Here is a 20,041-nt window from a genome sequence, read left to right as displayed (position 1 = left end):
TACGTCTGATGGTTGTAATAGTAAATAAAAAAAACCGGTGCAGGTGGCCTGTAGACACACACAAACGCACGCTGAATGGTAAAAAAAAAGTATAATAACTCGACGTCTTAGTCTGATATTAGTCAACTAGAATATTGCATAATCCACTGACGCGTCGAAGACACAGTGTATCGGTGAATAAAATATGGAGAATATTAACTGGTTATTACAAGGTAAAGTATGAATAAAAGTCCGTAATTGTTTATGTTTTTTTTTTTATCTAACAATGATGCGTTAGTATACAACAATTTAGAAACCGGGGTTCAAATCGAAACCGTTAGCCCCGATGGACATGTATATCATATTCATGGTACTGGAGCTCAGCCAGTTATTATACTATTTAGGTAACGTCCGAAATTAATATTATTATTAAAAAAAAGCGATTTTAATTTTATGAAACAATAATTTAAGAATGCGAAGGCGCCGCCGCCAATCGAACAATGAAGGATCGACGGACAATGATAGCAGCTGCGGCGGCAGCAGTAGCAGCAAGGCCAAGCAATAAGGTTACCGATGTAAAATTAAAAAATGTTATATTGGTTGCACAATAAAATATAAAATAAAATATCCGAGTTATTTGTTAACTTATCCTAAGCGTAGAATAATTAAAAAAATTACTAAAAGATAAAACAACGCCCGGTGACCGTCAGGCACCTGCGATTGCATAAGGCAGATGAAATTGCGAAAGTGGTAACAATAAACGGTTATAGTTTAAACAAGAGAATGAGGATCGGTTACCGGAAACGAGTGTTGGTTAAAAGGGGGGCACAACGGGGCGATTACTAGTAATACGGACGACTAGGAGCTAGAGCGAGGACCAAGCCAGTAACAACGATGTTTCCTTGCGGCTTATGCGATAAAACTTATACGATCAACAGCAATCGCAGCCGACACATGCGAACGGCTCATGACCCGGAAAAGTTGGTATTCAGATGTCACAAATGTCACCAAACATTCAACAGACCCGACAACCTATCGCGACATCTCGCAGAAGTCGTACATCCTCAGGGTGAGTTAAAAATTAATCAAATAAACGAAATAAGAATACAATACTTTTATACTTTTAGACGCGATAGAAAACGTCGAACGATACGGTTACGGTCTACATTGGGACAACCGTAAGTGAAAAAAAAATGTTAATAACTTTAATACTCAAAAATAGTAATAATAATAATCATACAGAGCATGAGACGCAACGCGAACAGACGTACGAAGTAGTTGAAGTTGTACCTGAATTTTGGCCAAACCAAGACGACGACGAGCAATTATCGGGCGAGTGGGTAGGCCTGGACGATATGCAAACTGAGAGAGCGGGTGATGCAGGTCCAAGCTGCGGCGGCGGCGGGGCAGCGGTAAACCATACAAGTGAGTTGCAAAATATTGGTGTAAATAATACAAAAAAAAAAATGCTAAACAGAAAAAATCTAATTATAGGTGTTGAATTAGTCGACTCGGCGTTTGGCGATAAAATAGAATTGTACAAAGTGACAAATACAAATTCACAGTTTGGCGTGGCCGAGTTTATGAACAATTGTGGCAACCAGGTGATCGAGTTATTGGACAGAACGACCAAACAGCACGTTGCGATTAAGGCGAGCGTCGAACTGTACGCGCTGTTTGAAAAAACGAGAGCCCCGGACGACAACACAGCCGAAACAACCGAAACGGACAGCAGCGTTTTCAGCTTTAACGTGCCACCGGTGTCGATTACCCAAGGATCTGATATTCACAACATCTACAAGGACTTCACCGAGAGTATAAAGCGCGACGCTGAGGAATTCGCCGAACGAGATACTGGATGGACCTTGCGGGAAGTCGTTCACATGGAAGTGTCAATTTGTCAGTACGACCCACTCAAAGGTTCGTGTTGGATAAAGCTTCCTAAGGACATTAGAAAAAAAAACGCTGTTCTGTCAATAGCCAATATGGATCAAGCGTGTTTTTTCTGGTCTATTGTGGCTAAACTACATCCGGTAAATTCGAAAACTATACAAGCCGAATTAACTACATCGTACCCACACTATAGCGACGTGCTGGACACAACCGGTATTTCGACTCCCGTGCAATTAAAAAGCATACCGAAATTCGAGCAACAAAACAACATAAGCGTTAACGTGTACACTCTGCAAAACAAAAAATTAGTCGGCCCGCTTTACTACACTCAAGAAAAACGCCCGCAGCACGTAAACTTGCTATACATGACCTCTGACCGCCGAAGTGACGGACATTACGCGCTAATTACTGACATCGATCGGTTAATTAGTAAACAGGTCAGCCAGCACCGAACGAGGAAATATCTGTGCGACGGGTGTCTCTTGTATTTTTACTCCAGGACGCAATTCATCAACCACGAATGCCGCAAATGCAAAGTTACTCTGCCGGAAGTCGGGAAAAATAACATAATGAAATTCAAAAATCATCAGTACCAGATACCAGCACCGTTTGTAATTTACGCCGACACCGAAGTCTTTTTAAAACCGATTGAGCCGCCGCACGATATTACTGAAGGTGAGTCATATACATATGACATTGCGGCTCACGAACCAATGAGCTTTGCGTATTTAATTAAGTGCTGGTACGATGACCGATTGGACAAATTTGAAGTGTACACCGGCCCCAATTGCATGGACGAATTCGTTAAGCGGCTGCAACGAGATATCAATGAGATATCGAAAATTATAGCAAAACCGATGCCCATGTTGCCGTTAACGAGCGATGAACAAGAGGCCTTCAGATCGGTGACAAAGTGCTATGTGTGCGAAGAGCCGTTGAATCATAGTGAGGCGGTCAGGGATCACGACCATTTTACAGGTAATATATACGCTAAACAACAACAACAACAACAACAGCAGTATACAACGGAAAATACATTTTTTTTTTGTTTACAGGCCGGTACCGTGGAGCAGCGCATAACGAGTGCAACTTAAAGCTGAGAACCCCGTCGTACGTCCCAATCTTTTTCCACAATTTCTGCAGTTATGACTCACACCTAATTACCGAAGCTTTGAACAAAGACAAAAGTCCGATTAAGGTGCTGGCCAAGACTAAGGAAAAGTATATAAGTTTGTCAAAGTACTTAAGGTGCGACGGCGGCGATGATAAAACCAACCGGACCATGATTATGCGGTTTGTCGACTCGTACCGCTTCCTGCCCGGGTCCCTAGACAAAATAACGAAAACGCTGACGGACGAGCAATTGGTTCTAACGCGCGGGCTGTATCCGGATGACGAGCAGTTCGAGCTAGCCAAAACGAAGGGTATTATGCCGTATGAGTATTTTACCGACCCGAGCGTGTTGAGCGAGACGAGTCTACCGGCCAAGGAAAAGTTCTACAACCGAATGTCAATGAGTCATGTGTCAGACGAAGAATATGAACGTGCTCAGAACGTGTGGCGAACGTTCGGGTGTGATACGTTGGGGGACTACGCCGAACTATACTTGAAAACTGACGTGTTCCTGTTGGCCGACGTCTTTCAAAACTTTAGGCACTTTTGCCTAAAGCATTACGGTCTTGACCCATGCCACTACCTTACAGCGCCGAGTCTTTCGTTCGATTGCATGAAAAAACACACAAAAGTCGAACTTGAATTGATGACAGACGTTGAAATGACCCAGTTTATACTACGAAATATAAGGGGTGGTCTGTCACAATGCAACGTTCACTATGCCGAAGCGAACAACAAATATATGGCCGATTACGATCCGGAGAAAAGTTCAAAGTTCATGCTTCAACTAGATTTTAATAACTTGTACGGGTCGAGTCTTTCGGAAAAACTACCGATTGACAGTTTTAAATTTCTAACGCCCGATGAAGTATGCGCTTTGGACATTTTAAATGTACCGGACGACGGGGACGTCGGCTATATTGTTGAGGTTGACTTAGACTATCCAGCTGCGATACACGACACGCACGCCGACCTGCCGTTCTTTGCGGAAAACATGGAGCCGCCAATCGGTACACGCCAAGGACGAGGCGGCGGCGGCGGCGGAGGCAGCAGGAAGCGCTATAAAAAATTAATAGCAAACCTATACAACAAAACAAAGTAAGAACGATACGGTACGCCAACCAACCAACATTTGTTACATTTTCTGTTTTACCTTGTTTCAGATTTGTGACGCACTACCGGTGCTTAAAGCAAGCTGTGGCCAACGGGTTGATTTTACGGAAGGTGCATCGAGTATTGCGGTTCAGGCAAACTGCGTGGATGGCTGAATTTATTCAATTCAACACGAGACTTCGGGCAAGTGCGCGCACAAAGTTTGAAATTGAACTAATTAAGTTTTTAACTAATTCAATATTCGGTAAAACCTTGGAAAACCCCGAGAAAAGAATAAATGTTAGACTCGTTAGCGATTGGGAAAATTTAAGGCAAAAACAGGGGGCCAGTGTCTTGATCGCAAAACCTACTTACGACAGCTGCACAATTTTTAACGACAACTTGGTCGCAATACAAATGCGGCGAACTGAAATTTGTTATGATCGGCCTTGTTATGAAGGTTTTGTGTGTTTAGAATTGGCCAAACTAATTCTCTACGATTTTCATTATAAATTTATTAAACAAAAGTACGGCGATAAAGCTGTGCTTTTGTACACAGATACTGACTCCCTGTATTACTCAATTGAAACGCCGGACGTGTACAAAGACATCCGGGATAATATAAATTTGTTTGACACCAGCAATTATCCGCCCCAAAATAAATACAATATTCCGCTGGTGAACAAAAAGTGTTTGTACAAAATAAAAGATGAATTAGGCGGCACGTTGTTTTTACTTTTTATCGGCATTCGAAGTAAGTCGTATTATATTCGGGCTGACGGGGTGGGGGGTGAAAAAAAAATTCTGAAAGGCATTCAAAAGGCTGTCGTTCAGAAAACTATTGCCGAACACGATTATTTAAATTGCATATCACTCGAGAGTGTAAGGACTATGCGTAAAATGTGCTTGTTCAAATCGAAAAAGCACAAAATATACACGCAGATTGTATCGAAAGTAGCCATGACTCACGATGATGATAAACGGTTCCAATTACCTGATAGTCATTTCACTCTTCCGTGGGGGCATTATTCTATTGTCGACGACGACGACGATGTCGAACTTATGGATGTCCAAACGGTTTAAAATCGCTAACGAGAAAAACATTTATTCTATAAACAACGGAACACGGAACGGTTTCGCGCGCGCGCACAGTACTGACGATCACACAGAAAAATAAATCTGGTCTGGCCACGCGACGTTTGCATCGGTGGTAGGATCGTTCCTATAATAGTCTGGATTGCCGTCGCAGCCGTGAAATAACACACACACACAGACTGGTTTTCAACCGACACACCCTCCGATTTGTATTACCTGTTTTGTTGTTGTCGGTAAATGTAGTCGTAAGATTTTGTGTATATAATTTGTACATTGTATACGGGCATGCCCGTAGAAAAAAAATAAAGTGAAATTTTTATTATGTGAAAAAAATATTTTATATACTATACTATGTTGTTGTTGTTAAAAGGACAGGTGAATCTCACATGTAAAAAAAAACGACTGGTTTTCGGACGACACACACGATATTTATTTTATTATTCGTATAACGTTGTACAGACAATTTATATATTATACAGTATGCCCTTGTACCGTAGAAAAAATTAACTGAAATAGTTATACATATATATATGTGTGTGTTGAGAAATAAAAAATATTTTATGTACTATAAATGTTGGTTGATATTATTATTATTAAATACACGAGATTACATAATTTGTGTGAAAAAAACTTAAAATAATTGTGGATTATCTAAAATCCATTGCCTCAGTGTCCAGACGAGGGCGCTGGTACAAATGGCAATACGATTAATTTTGTGAAACGCACACTGATTGCATTGTCCATTTTGGGTTGACACGGCGTTGACAAGTACATCACGTTTAGGACAACCCAATTGTTCTAAATCAATTATCTCGGTGGAAATGTATTTCGACAACAACCGTTTTTTCTGTCGGCCTTTGACAAACACCAAATCGTATCCGGCACAACACGATGTTAGTATAGATTGTAAGTCACTGTACGGTATGTATCCGTCAGAATAACGCAAACCGTGGAACTTAGTTTTCAACCAACGATTAACGCGATGACTTTTCGGAGTAAGCATGAAATTATCGGGCGGCAAGAAAATCCAATGTTTTACATCCGAAAATCCGCGTACCGGCAATGCACTTAACTCTTTTATGATCAATTCGCAAGACTGATCCAAACAGCATTGTGCGTCGAGTACTAAAGCTGACATATTGACGACTGACTTGCAAAAGTTAAACAACGTCTTTCTCATTTATCCATGCGTTATGACTGTCGGTCAAACCGAGAAACTTAACGAAACACCTGTCACCGTTTCGACGCAGTATTTTTTCGACTAAATACGTGCCAGGGTAGTGCGTGCGTTGTAATTCTTCAGCATAATAACTGCCTCTTATAGGCGTACCGTTTCTATCTTTTAATTTATACGTTACGGGCAATGTATTAGCTACATGCTCTACAGTAAAAAGTTCTGATGACCAAGAAACTTTATAAGATTTCCGGAAAATCATCGCATGCAAAGATATACGTACAACGTCGCCTACGGCGAATAATGCCGGTTTAGATTTTGGCTTAACTTGTCGAAAAAATTTGACTCTATGCGACGGCGAGCTTTGAGCTTCAGAGGGGGTCATGCGGATAGCCGAATGTTTGCGAGTATTATACAGCAAGACGATATCTTGAAGTATCGGTAGCCACACGGATGACCCGGCAGCGGTAAAATGTTGCCATAACATTCGTTTAATAGTCCGAATGAACCGTTCTACTGGCGACGCTTTGACTGGCGTGAAAGTCGAATACTGTTTGATATTATATTTTTTATACACTGCTCGGATATGTTTAGAATAAAATTCAGTGCCTCTATCACTAAAGAAAAGCTTACACGCTTCACCGTTTCGCTTTATAATCGCCTCAAGTGCGGCCGCCACAACCGGCCCGCTTTTATTTTTAATTGGTTCGCAAAACGCGAATTTAGTATACACGTCTACAATCGCTAAAATAAACGTGTAGTTTTTATTACCTCGTTTCTTGGACAGTGACCGGAGGTCAATGAGATCAGCTGACCACAAATCAGACTTAAAATATGCAAAAATCGGGCGTCTTGGAAACACCCTGCGGGCTGGCTTATGTAATTCTGCTGCAATGCCAGCCCTGATCGAACCGGATGACATTGCTTTAATAAATAACACGGGCTTCACGTAATTCTTCGACACACGATAGTATTTCGGGGTAAACACTAGTGTTACCTGCGTTGAGAGAGCCGTGCAACAATGCTAATCGCTCAACGACTTCATTGATATCGTCATAATATACAAATTCTTTCAAACGATTTGAAACCGGTTTGAACGTAAGACCCCGGCCGACGACCGGGTCTTCAACAAGGTCCAGCTGGTTATCGGTAGGGTGCTCACTGTTTTCAACGTCTAGCGGGTCACTGACTCCCTTTTCTGAGCGTCCGAGCGGACTGAGAGGGTCACTGACTTGCTTTTTTCCCGCGCGTTTGTCCGGGCTGACCGCTTCCTTTAAGAACGTATCTAGATTTTGTCCGCTTTTGGAAAATAACGGGCGAATAATATGTTTGTACTTGAACCCCGCGTTAGATTTCAATTTACCGTTGGCTTTCACGTGAGCCCGCGTATGTATTAAAAAGTTTCTATATTCTGATAAATCCTGAGTTGTTACAACGTCCATACGGGGGGTTGAACTAAAGACCAATTCTTGTAGACCTTTAGTAAATTTAGTAACGGGTAAACTGCCGACTTTAATATCATGTCCGTCGAGTTGAACTGTCTTATCACCCATCACCCAAGATCCGTCTTTCTGATATTTTACGCCATAAGACGGGCTGGATTCAGTGTAAAATTGGACGTCTGTCTCACTCACGATCGACTCGGAGTCGGTCAATGCACTCTGGTCTACTTGATCGTCGGGATGAGGTGGAGGGGGAGACGGTGTAGATACGACGTCGGTCGGTTTATTTAATTGAGACGCGATGTCTTCCAGTGGCCTTACTAACGCAGCTGCGTGTGTCCGTAAAAACTGGTTTGATTCGGACAAACCACGCCGCAAGGCGGCTAATTTCGTCTTGATATTTTTTTTAGCTTCAATAATTTCCCGTGTAAGCGTCACCGGGTGTTTGGCTGTTGCCCCACCGCCCACCATTGTGTGCGAGTGTGTGTGCTATTACCTGATGTTCACGGCAACTGAACGTTTACAACGGTTACACAATTATAACGATTTTTTCGATGCACCAGACCTTTTTATAAAAACGTCCATACCTTGCCTATACCGGCCCGCGTCTATAGGAAAGTCTTTGGCTATTGTTAAAAACCCGTACGGCCCAGAATTCCAGCACAAACCGCACATTTCTTTGAACTCGGCAAACGTAAAATTATCACCACAACAATGGTCGTCGAAAATATGTTTAATGTTCGTTTCGTCTTGTTTGTATACAATTATTAAGTTAGCGTTATCTCGGATAAGCTGCTTAGGGACCTTAGTATATGTTTGGGTCAAATAGAACGAGTCTAGATTGTTGTGTCGACCTCGGGTGAAAAAATGACTAATATTTTTTTGTTTTTCGCCGACTACGTCGTCAAAGATGCAAACGCTAAAGTGTTTAAGTTCCTCGGGTGGCATTACGGCATCGTTTTCGGTGAAAATTGTTATGTCGACACCGCTTACGTCATTGATAATCGATTGTAAAAGTTGATACTTGGGTTGATTCGGGGTTTTCGTGTAAAGGTAAACATGTTGAAACTTTAAACCGTTAGGTGCCGTTAACAAGTTAAATAGTAAATTTGTTTTACCGCAGCCGCTAGCCCCGCACAAAATCGCTCTAGCGTTGTTCGCCAATAAAGCACCGTGTCGAGAGCGTAGCGCTGCTGGTGTAGGAAGTTCTATATTGCGTATAGGGAATCCGTCTTTCTGTTTGTTCAAAACAAACATCGTGGAGAGGGTGACTATAAATTGAACGCGAAGCGTTGAAATCCGTTTAAACGTCGATATATCACCAAAGGTCACAGTTTAATAAACCTGCAGTGGATTGCTCAACTCATTTATAAATAATTTTCCGTGTAAAGTGTGCTGCTGCTTGAAAATTGTACCAGTTTGTACCGCGGCAAAATGAAACGCAAAAGACGTTTGGGTATGGGCGTAAGCTTTAAGTCTTTAGTGTCAGCGGGTCGCCGTGCGATGCGCAAGGTATCCAGCAAAGACATAAATGTGCTAGTCGACGCCGGGCTTGCCGCAGCACAGAAAGCGCGCTCAAGAAGTAACCGAAAACCCAAAATCCCCCGCACAATTCGCGTGCCCAAACTGGGCGGTTTTCTACAGATCTTGCCGTTAATTACCGGATTAAGCGCGGCCGGTAGTTTAGCGGGAGGATTAACCGGGATTCTGAAGGCATATCGCGAAATCCAGCGCAGCAAGGACCAGGCCAGAGTCCCGGTAAAAGTCGGTGGAAATATTTATTTGCACGCTGGCAAAAAAGGCGGTGGATTGTATTTGAGACCGTATCGCGTGTCAAAAAACTAATTAAAGCGCTCTTGCCAAAAAAAAGGGCATTGAGCGATATCGATATTATAAAATACGCGTCAATTTTAGGATTACGTCACTTTCGCGGTGTGTTCAGTAGGGATACGTTGCCCGCATCTGGCCCACATCGATTCGAGTGTGCTGTGGTTAATCAAGCTTTGGAAATCGACCGGGGTACGCATTGGACTGCTTATTATAAATGCGACAAAGTTACTCATTATTTCGATCCATACGGCGATCTTACTCCTCCGCCCGAAGTGGAACGATATTTTCGAAATTGCTTGGTACTCTATAATTACGACCGCGTTCAAGAATACTCTACTTTCGTGTGCGGACAGCTGTGTTTAGAATTTTTATACGACCAACAAAATAATCGACGACAATGAACCGGTCATTCACACTGTCGTTTCAAGGAAAAAAGAGCGAAATGACTTGTACAATTTTCCCGCCTATAGAACTGCACGGACAAGCTGAAATAGCTCTGTTGAGTTTACAGGCTTACAGTTCGTACCCGAATATCCATGATGGAAATAATGTTTTACGCGTAATTATACCCGACGGAATAGCAAAACATTCCTATAAAAATGATTATATAGATATTACAGTCCCCGTCGGGTCATACGAGATACGCGACATTGAATCGTTTTTGCAAAATCAATTTAAAGAGCAATTACCGCCGGGCGACGGTATTTGGGTTACAGCTAACGCGACCAGTTTGAAAACCGAAGTGTCGAGTTCACGTGATATCGACTTTGACGTGCCAAACTCCATAGCACCGTTTCTCGGGTTTGAAAAAAAACGGCTAAAATCCGAGCGAGTACACGTTTCAGATCACTTGGCCGCGGTGAATTCATTGTTGTGTATTCGTGTCGGCTGTAGTATCGCCACGGGGGCTTATGTAAACGGCACCAACACACATGAGATATACGAATTTTATCCTTCACAGCCGCCCGGGTATAAAATAACCGAATCCAGTTTACACTTGATTTATTACCCCGTTTTAGTACGGCAAATCGATTGTGTAACGCTCACTTTGTCCGATCAAAACGGTCGATTAATTGATTTTCGCGGTGAACCAATTTCGGTGAGACTACACGTTAGAACCGTATTATAATGGCTCTAGTGTTTTGTAAAAAGAATCGTAAACGTGCACCGTCCCAACAAAAAGTCTATTTTTCACCCGTTAAAAAGCGTCACGCTTTTAGCAAACCGAACAGTCGACCTTCAACTCGACCAGCGTTAACAGCAGACAGTGTTAAGACGTTAGCGCAATTAGGCTACAATGTCCGCAGCACTGCGAGACTCACTGGACGTAAATCAAAAGCCCGCGTTTGACGAGAGCATTACGAAACGTCAGTATCACAGTTATCAGCCTTATTCTAACGTAGCTTTGGGCAATAACGACGAAATTCGAATCGCAATTAATCAACAGGATTTATACACTTTCCCGGCCGAATCATATTTATACATGCAAGGGACTATCAATAAACCGGCCACCGTAACGGAAGAAGTACTTTTTGTCAACAACGGCGCTATGTTTCTTTTTGACGAAATCCGCTACGAATTAAACTCTATTGAAATAGATAAAATTAGAAACCCGGGCATCACGACTACGATTAAAGGATATATTTCAATCCCGCACGGTTCAGTGCACCGTTATCAAAACGCCGGTTGGGATAGCGATGGCAATAAAACCGGTACCTTTGAACTTTGCATACCCTTGAGTCATATTTTCGGGTTCGCTGAAGACCATAGAAAATTGATTATTAACGCCCGGCAAGACCTAATTTTGCATCGAGCCGCGTCGGATGTAAACGCGCTGAAAACGGCAAAGGACGGGTGTACTGTTACACTGAATAAACTACTGTGGAGAGTACCACACGTACACGTTAGCGATACCGTGCGGCTGAAGCTATTGAAAACCTTGGACTCACGCCGATCGCTTTCGATCGGCTTCCGCAGCTGGGAATGTTTTGAGTACCCGCATCTGCCGAGGACGACTAAAGTTTCTTGGGCCGTTAAAACCTCATCGCATACCGAAAAACCTCGGTACGTCGTGATAGCTTTTCAGACTAACCGGAAAAATAATATCACTGCGGATATGAGCAAGTTTGACCATTGTTCGATAACCTCACTGAAAGTTTTTCTAAACAGTGACAGTTATCCGTATGACCCACTATCTATCGACTTTTCTACTGATAAATACACAGTTTTATACGACATGTACGCTGCTTTTCAAGAATCATATTACTCGGGTGACAGATCTGAAAATTCGCCTTTGCTGTCAAAGGCATTGTTCAAGTCAGAAGCACCCATTTTCCTATTTGACGTTAAATTAGCACAAGAGGCAGTGAAAACTACGACGTCAGATTTACGTTTGGAGATTGAATCGAGTATAAACATACCGGAATCAACATCAGCTTTTTGCCTGGTGCTACACGACAAAATGTTTGAGTATAATCCGTTAAGCGGCCAAGTTAATAAACTCCTATAGATTTACCACCAATTGTACATACGTTTACCGTATACAGAGACCAGATATTAAATTTAAGTCAGCACCTTTTTTTTTTTTGGTTTAGCAAAATATATCAACATAAGGTATGTGTAATAAAATTATCCAACACAATTGTTCGATGAATGGTTTTTTTTTTTTATTAATAATAAATATATACATTTTTTTTTACAAATGGCATTTTTTTTTTTAAAAATTTAATTTTCGCCTAGCCGACGGGTTTTTTCTATTTATTAGCCTGGGCTGAGCTGCTGTTTGTTGCGCCTCGTCCGATGAAACAGCTTGTTCAATTTGCTGCTCCAACTGCACAACTTCATCATCCAGGCCCCTGGCTTGGCTAGGGTCAAAATCTGGACTCGGAGGGCTGGGCGATATATTACCAGTAGCAGCAGCACCATCAGCGTCAGCAGCAGCAGCATCAGCAGTAGTAACGGCAAACGGGTCTTCTTGATCTGTATTTAAAATATATATTTAGATTCTCAGAACGTATAATTATATGTTTTTTTTGTTTACCAAATATCGCATCGATGGTTGCCTGCTCATCATTTGGTTGGATTGTTGATATGCTGGGAACATAATCCCATTCTTCGGCTGTAGTGCAAAAAAATTAATTATACCCTATTTCAGTACTCTTTATCGGTTTATAACTCACCAAATACTTTTTCTAGAACGCCCTGATCTTCCAAGTAAATGGGCTGCCTCTCGGCCACATCATCATCATCCGAGTCATCGCAGAGGTCAATTATTCCCGAAGAAATATCCGACCCCACGCCTGACTCGGAAAACATGTCTGGTGAGTTTGTTGAAAAAGATAGCTCTATTGGCCGAGCATACTCTTCGTCATCGGTCTAAACATCAACCATAAAGTTCATCAAGCTGTTTATATTAAAATACGTTTGTACTTACGCTATAGTCGTCAAAGTAATTTCGGCGCCTCCTGTATCTGTGTGGCGTGTCGCTTTCGTCAGACATTGTTGAAACAAACTGTACGTCATTCGACCGTTTTCGCCAGTTATATAGCGCATTTTTTAGCCATCTGCTCGTGACAAAAAAATTAACCAAACAAAAGTGAAATTTTTACTATGCTATAAAAATTTTTTTTTTAACGGACAAATGCAAAATTTCATGTTTATTGCGTTATCGGTGCCCCGAATAATTATCAGGTTCACCGTCTTGAGACACGAGCCGGCTGATGTAATATTTCACCTGGTCGCAATTTTGTTCAGACCACTTTTTAATTAGGTTTAAATTAATTGTAACCCGCAACGGACATTGTTCACAGGCGTCGTGAATTTCATAGCAGTCGTAACATCTGCCGTCGTTGTCGGCCGCACCGTGACCAGGAGGCCCGAATCGTTTGCCACACTTTGTATTGTATTCCGGGCGGGTTTGTAAAAACCCGATTAGCGGGCAACCTATTTGATCAATACAGTAAACTTTAAATTCGTCCGGCAGTAATCGCCTGAGGAAATCGCGTTTTCGACAGTCCGTCGTAAATACGGTTACTTTACAAACTCCTATTGCAGGTGTCAAATTCCACCTGATTGACCGTTTTGCGTGCTCCAGACTACCGTATTTAAACGTCGTTGCGAAAGTCAGGTTTTCAAACAACGCTATTATTTGAAGGTTACAAAAATTTGGAGTGGTATTCCCGCAAAAAAAATCAACAACACTGTACTCTGTGAATATCATAATATTACTCAACGCCGCCGCCGTTATTATCGCCTCGAACGTTTTACCACTACTAACACGACTTTGCACTCACTTTTAACCATCTGCCTGTCAGGTGTACTCGCACGACGTACAGTAGCACCCTCGAGTGTTTAGCATACCGGTAGCACCAGGTGGTTTTTGCCACCGGCCGGAATGCGAAAATTATTCAAACTGCTTTGCCGGTAACCCAAAGTAATCGTAGCTCTCCTGACCGGTTGATTTATTCACTGTTAAGCCAAAAATTCCGAGGATCAACTTTTTTTTTTTTTATTCTTTACCACCCAAAACCACTTGGGTGTGTTGTTCTGTATTTGCTAATAAGGACTAATTTCAAAATTGGTGGGAGAGAATTTTTCTCTGAAATCATCGGGGGCCCCGATTCAGAGATCAGTTTTTAGTTTCAGTATAGTATCAGCAATAATGGACGCATCCCAGAAGCGACGTGCTATCCAGTGCTTGGCCGACGGTAAGTTGCAATTTTTTTTTTCAATGTTTTCAATTTTAATTTCGATTGAAAATTTTTTTCAATTTTTTTTTCCCTTTAGGTTACAAAGGCCTTTATGCTGGCATTCGCATAGAGCTGGAAATGATGGGGACAAACTTCCTCATAGTCGGGCAGTCGCCGCCGGGGGGTAAGTCATTTTTTTTTTATCTATTTTCTTATAATTAATATTTTTCTTCTACGCTATACAGAGGAGTTACCGGCGTTGGTTACCACAGACTGGGGTATTCACTCCACCCAGCCTGCTCAAGACGGCCCGACAACTAGTGATCAGCCGCCGTCGCCACCATCGGCTTAACGCCCCCCACACACCGATGTCCATAGCCATTTTTTTTTTTACAATATTCGTATTATTTTTTTTAATAGTATTATTATATTATTATTATTATAAGTAATGCTTTAATCATTTTTTTTATTTTCTTTATTCACCTTTTCTTAATTGCTCTAATCATTTTTTATATTTTCTTATGGGTTGTGTGTGTGTGTGTGTGTGTGTGTGTGTGTGTGTGTGTGTGTGTGTGTGTGTGTGTGTGTGTGTGTGTGTGTGTGTGTGTGTGTGTGTGTGTGTGTGTGTGTGTACAAGTGTACGCATTTGTGTATGTTTTATAATGATATCAAACGGATAAAGGTAACCATCACTTTTTTTTTTGTACAAGGTATATACTACATTTTACGGGTTGCGTGTACGCATTTGTGTATGTTTTATAATGCTATTATATCAATCAAACGGATAAAGGTAACCAACACTTTTTTTTTTGTAAAAGGTATATATACTTCATTTATTGTGATACAGGTAAACAATTTTTTTTTTTTACAAACTATTGCAATGGTTTTAGATAATTAACAGGCTAGTCGTATAACAGATATTCTAAAAAATATTTTATCAATCGAATAAAAAAACAAACACACCAATGCACATCCGTCCAATGGTCTGACATATTGTTTTGAATTTTTTTTTCAAATAACGTGTTCCATTTCTACATCGCCCACTGTGTTGGCCACCGCGGCCAGTTGAGTTGTTGCAGCTGCCCTGTAAACACGTTATTATTTTAGTTTAATATATATTTCCAACATTCTTAATTTTACATACTTATCAATTTGTTCAATAAGTTTGCTCACATCAGTCAAATGATCCCGTATTTCCTTTTTCTCTTTGTTTCCCTCTTTGCTTTGGTCGGCTGCGTCGCCGTCGTCGTCACCGTCGTCGTCGTCACCACTTTTCCACGGCCTGTAATACAATTAATTATTTAAAATACTTTCATCGAAACATCAGCAGCAGCAGTAGCAGCAGCAGCCGAAAGAGAGAGACATTACCCGGCATAATCCTCATCGACTACGTCGTCAAACAGTCGTTGAAAGTCCCAGCTATGGATTGGCGCGTTCATTGCTTTTGCTTCTAAGCTTTGCGGTGTCGATTCTTCAGCGGATAAAGACCGTAAGTACTCGTCCCATATAAATGCCACTATTCGCTGGTGATCGTAAATCAAAAGCTCCTTGTACAACGGATGTTTTTTTCTCGGCATTAGGTTAATCGGCCAATTTATTATTATATTGCATACACCCTGGATGGGCGCGGTTAGATATCTTATAATAACCTCGGTTTTTATAGCTTTTATTAACGCTTTACATTGGTCAGTTAACATTTCACTAATTACCGATTTTTCCGTCACTGCCCGACGCATTATTTCACGTTGCCGTTTAATCGACGTCAAATTATCCTTAGTCAATGATATTCGATTACCAGCGTATTCGATCACCATATACGAGTTTGAAAAACAACGCGTTTTTTTAATAGCCAGCCCTGGTATGGGGATTACCGCTCTCTTACCGTCGTTGCCAGTATCGTCAGTCATTATTTTAATAAGATTGTCCAAAGCGCCCAACAATCCGATAAACTTATCGTGCTCCATACACAAACACGCTGTAGCACATACTATAAGTATTGCTTGTTTGTACGCACTGTTCTTTTGTGACCATTCGCATCCGATGTGAATCAATTTTCTCTCGTTCAGGTTAACCGTAAACACCGCAGCCGATATCAGCTGAGTATCAACCGTGTTGATATGCCATCTCGGCAAAATTCGTATTTCTTTTTTCCCGTAGCCACTCATAGTACACACACGCACGCGATATCACTTCACAACTAGATAACCGTTCCACAAGAACTCTTCACGACGTACTACTGGTGGACCCATTTAAAAGACCCCTTTTATGTATCTATACGTTGCATCCAACAGCCAATGATATTACAGTCTGTGTCCCGCGCAAATGCATTTCTCTATTTTGTTGTCAGCTGCTGCTGCTGCCGCTGATATTTATCATTATTCAACTACACTAAAATGGCGCGCTTTTTTTATTCACTATCATACCACCGAGGATACCTTCACAGTACAATTCTTATCACTAATAACAATCTGTTATACCACATGGATACCCGCATTTTTTACCGCCAAATTTTTTCTTATCACTGATAACAATCCGTTATACCACATGGATACCCACATTTTTACCGCCAAATTTTTTCTTATCACTGATAACAAAATTGATAACAATTTTTTTTGATAAAGGAGGATCATCCTCGAGGATCACTGATAAGAGAGGATGATCCTCACCCAACTATATACTACTTATATATATATATATATATATATTTAGCTTCGATGCGAGGCTGAGAAGGTATTGTTTTTACAATAATGTGTTTTCATTTTTTTTTTTTTTTTTTTTTAGTCTGGACCCACGATATCTCGTAAACCGCTGAACCGATTTCTTCGTATAGCAACTCGTAGATCAGAAATCATACCTGGAAGGTACTTTATCAGGCTAAAAATTAAACATTAACAAACCAAAAAAGTATCATAATCATTTTTCCATAGAAAGGATAGAATTTTTTTCTTTATTTCACTTTTTCAAGCAAAGTTGTAGAGATTTAGATCTGAAAATTAGACCATAGGTAGAACTAAAATCGAACTATACAAAATAAAATTTTCTCAAAAATCTGTAGTCAATTTTTTTTTTATTAAGGAAGAACTCCAAAAATAGGGTAAATTTACACTTTAGCCGTAGTCAGTTTCTAGGTTGCTATGTGTGTGTTTGAATCATCAGTCAACAGGTAATTAAAATATTTTCATTATATTGTTAGTTATGATATATGGATAACTATGACAGTATTTTTATAGACAGACGATCAACCCTAATCGTATCCACCCAGCACAAGACTAAATATTAAATTTTAAGTGTATTATTGCTGGTCTTCTAAACCACTATAACTAGTTTGAACATACTATCCATAGATTCCCAAAAATAGTGAACTTTGTGCTTATTAAAACTTATACATGGATTAACTACGAACAATGAACTTTATCTGACTACTTTTATTTTTTCGTTTGGCAATTATCTGACCATTATTAAATCATAAAGAAAAAAACTAAATGTTAAGATTACCTTTCATAACTTATTTAGAACTAATCAGAATGCCAAGCCAACTTATTACAGTTTTTTTTTTAAAGTTAAGTATGAAAAACAGCTTGAACTTGAATTGTATTTTAAAGATACAAAATCAAAAATTCAAATACAATTTCGGCAATACCGTAAAATAAAAACATATTTCGCAGTGCAACGTTGTTATTTTATTTACAAAGCTGTTTTTTAGCATTGATGCTGAGCTAGTGTAATCCTATTACATGTGTTTTTTTTGTATCCGGAAACACGATAACATACGCAACATAGTCATTGTTCGTTTTGACTAACATACTTACATTATTCCTAAGCGTAGTTTAAACGTTTTTTTAACCAGTTATTGAATTTACAAAAACAAAAGCCATCGTAAAAGCGGCTTTTTAAACTTAAATGGTAACGCATATATTCCATAAACTTTTTAAATTTAGAAAACGTTCAAAAAATTTGAATGGTTGATAACCAGTTTTGGACAAGCATTTTGAAAGTGATGAGAGTTTAGAAAACAGGGCGGAAAAACAAGTGGGCCCCCAACCCACTTCTTTTCCGGCAGTTAAAAAAAATATCACACTCTACCTTTCCTCCTGCCCCGATAAAAAAATAACCTTGTATATAATATATATTAGTTAACTTGTATGTATTGTAACGTCGCTACTTGACTAGCTTACCAAACTAGTCTAAGTGCTCGTCGATAAGGCTAAAATAGACGGCCCCTGACGGGAAACGGTTGGCTAGTCCGCTTTACGCCTAAGTAACCCTAAAGTCTCCTTTATAAATTTAATATATCGCCCGAGGAGCTTAACGGGCGGTCACACTAAAATAACGGTAGTCGACACTCAGGTTATGCAGGCTACAAAGTATTTATTAATAACTAAAGAAGCAGTGGTGAATCAATATACAAAATATGCAATATATATATATATATATATATATATATATATACAGTCTGACCTGAATACTGGCTGGTGATGTTTGGATCAGACCGGAGTCGAGCGGTGCGCACACAGAGATCACCGGTGATAACCGTAAGCGAATTAAGGTACACAAATAATAATAAAGAAGGCCGTATGGTATGCGTAGGCGCGTGATGGTAAATCTCGACTCCTGAGCATAACAATAGTATGCCACGCGAATGTCATCTCAGTGTGTCAGCGCTCCCTACCTAATTAGGTCATTAGTGATGTGTCAATAGGTTCGGGGCGCGAAGTAACGGTCGGGTGAAATGTGACCGTTACAACTTGCCCCTCCCCCGTTGAGGTCCGACCTCGGACCTTGCCATACAAAACAAAGGGTAGTCAACAAAAAGAAAAACTAATAAAAATAAAATGTTGAACAAAGCTCCTGAAAACAAAGGTATGGATAAGAGGGGAAGGCACACCTATAGCTTGGCGAACTTCTGGCTAGCTTCTGGTGTATTTCCTAACTTCTCGGCCTGATGAGTCCTTGAGGAAATCCCTCGGTTGAGTCTAGCCCATGGTCGTGTTCCCGTCACATAGGGCTGACTCGCCCTGTCGTCGCTTTGTTGATAAAGCTCGGGGCAAAAATCCTAAATCCATTGGTCTTCTCAAAGTTCCCCGTACTCATAGTGGCCTTTGTATAATATTATTAATTACATTCAAAAAATGAAATTGAGATTAATTTATGTAATTATGGGTCACAACAGGTGTGAGTGTGCGTCCTACGAAAAATGGTGATAAAAATTAAAATGTCATGGAATCACATATTTACGCATTTAAGTTAACTTAATGGTCGTGGGGAAAAAGCTGCTTAAAAAACCACGCCATATACAAATGTCCTTAAGTTAAAGAACGCACACATCAGGGGTGTTTTTAAATCGTGTGGAAGACTTGAAAGTTAAAATTACAAGTCAAAATAAAAGAAAATAGCCCAGTATCCAGGTCGTATTCGTTTTTTGTTTTTATCAGAATATTATATAAACATTATGCAAGCGATACAAAAATACAGGATTGTTTCTTGACGTTAGCAGACTTGCGCCGTAGGTATCGCATGCGCTTATCATAATTACTCAAAACGGAAACTATACTATACAATGCTTTATACAATAGAAATCAAAATAAAAGCATTAATAAGTACAAGCATTGTCCTTAAAAGGACATTTTTAAAATATCATGCTGTGCCATATACCGCTGCTTGGCTCTAAAACCCAAAACAAAATATATATATTTTATATTCATTAGTGATGTGTCAATAGGTTCGGGGCGCGAAGT

The 20,041-nt window shown here is 40.4% G+C and overlaps 2 protein-coding genes and 1 long non-coding RNA gene across 3 annotated transcripts in view; 1 reads left to right on the top strand and 2 right to left on the bottom strand.

Moving 5' to 3' along the window:
• Window positions 1-20,041, bottom strand: part of LOC126837486 (uncharacterized) — a 162,886-nt gene that overhangs the window by 34,299 nt on the left and 108,546 nt on the right. The gene's annotated exons all lie outside the window — the stretch shown is intronic.
• On the top strand, window positions 147-496 carry LOC126837539 (uncharacterized). The gene is made up of 3 exons (XR_007685534.1): window positions 147-212; window positions 278-383; window positions 451-496. It is a non-coding gene; the product is annotated as an uncharacterized LOC126837539 (long non-coding RNA).
• On the bottom strand, window positions 15,169-15,904 carry LOC126837536 (uncharacterized). The gene is made up of 3 exons (XM_050571484.1): window positions 15,675-15,904; window positions 15,451-15,588; window positions 15,169-15,390 (listed from the first exon to the last, which is right to left on the bottom strand). The coding sequence occupies exons 1-3, from the start codon at window positions 15,881-15,883 to the stop codon at window positions 15,318-15,320; spliced, it is 420 nt and encodes a 139-aa protein (XP_050427441.1). The 5' UTR covers window positions 15,884-15,904; the 3' UTR covers window positions 15,169-15,317.

The sequence above is a fragment of the Adelges cooleyi genome, unplaced genomic scaffold (assembly GCF_023614345.1).
Source record: "Adelges cooleyi isolate 19-005CV unplaced genomic scaffold, UGA_ACOO_1.1 ACOO_flye_CR_arks_rails_tigmint_CR_PRNA_25, whole genome shotgun sequence".
Classification (NCBI taxonomy): Eukaryota; Metazoa; Arthropoda; class Insecta; order Hemiptera; family Adelgidae; genus Adelges; species Adelges cooleyi.
This window is presented reverse-complemented; position numbering and strand designations above follow the sequence as displayed.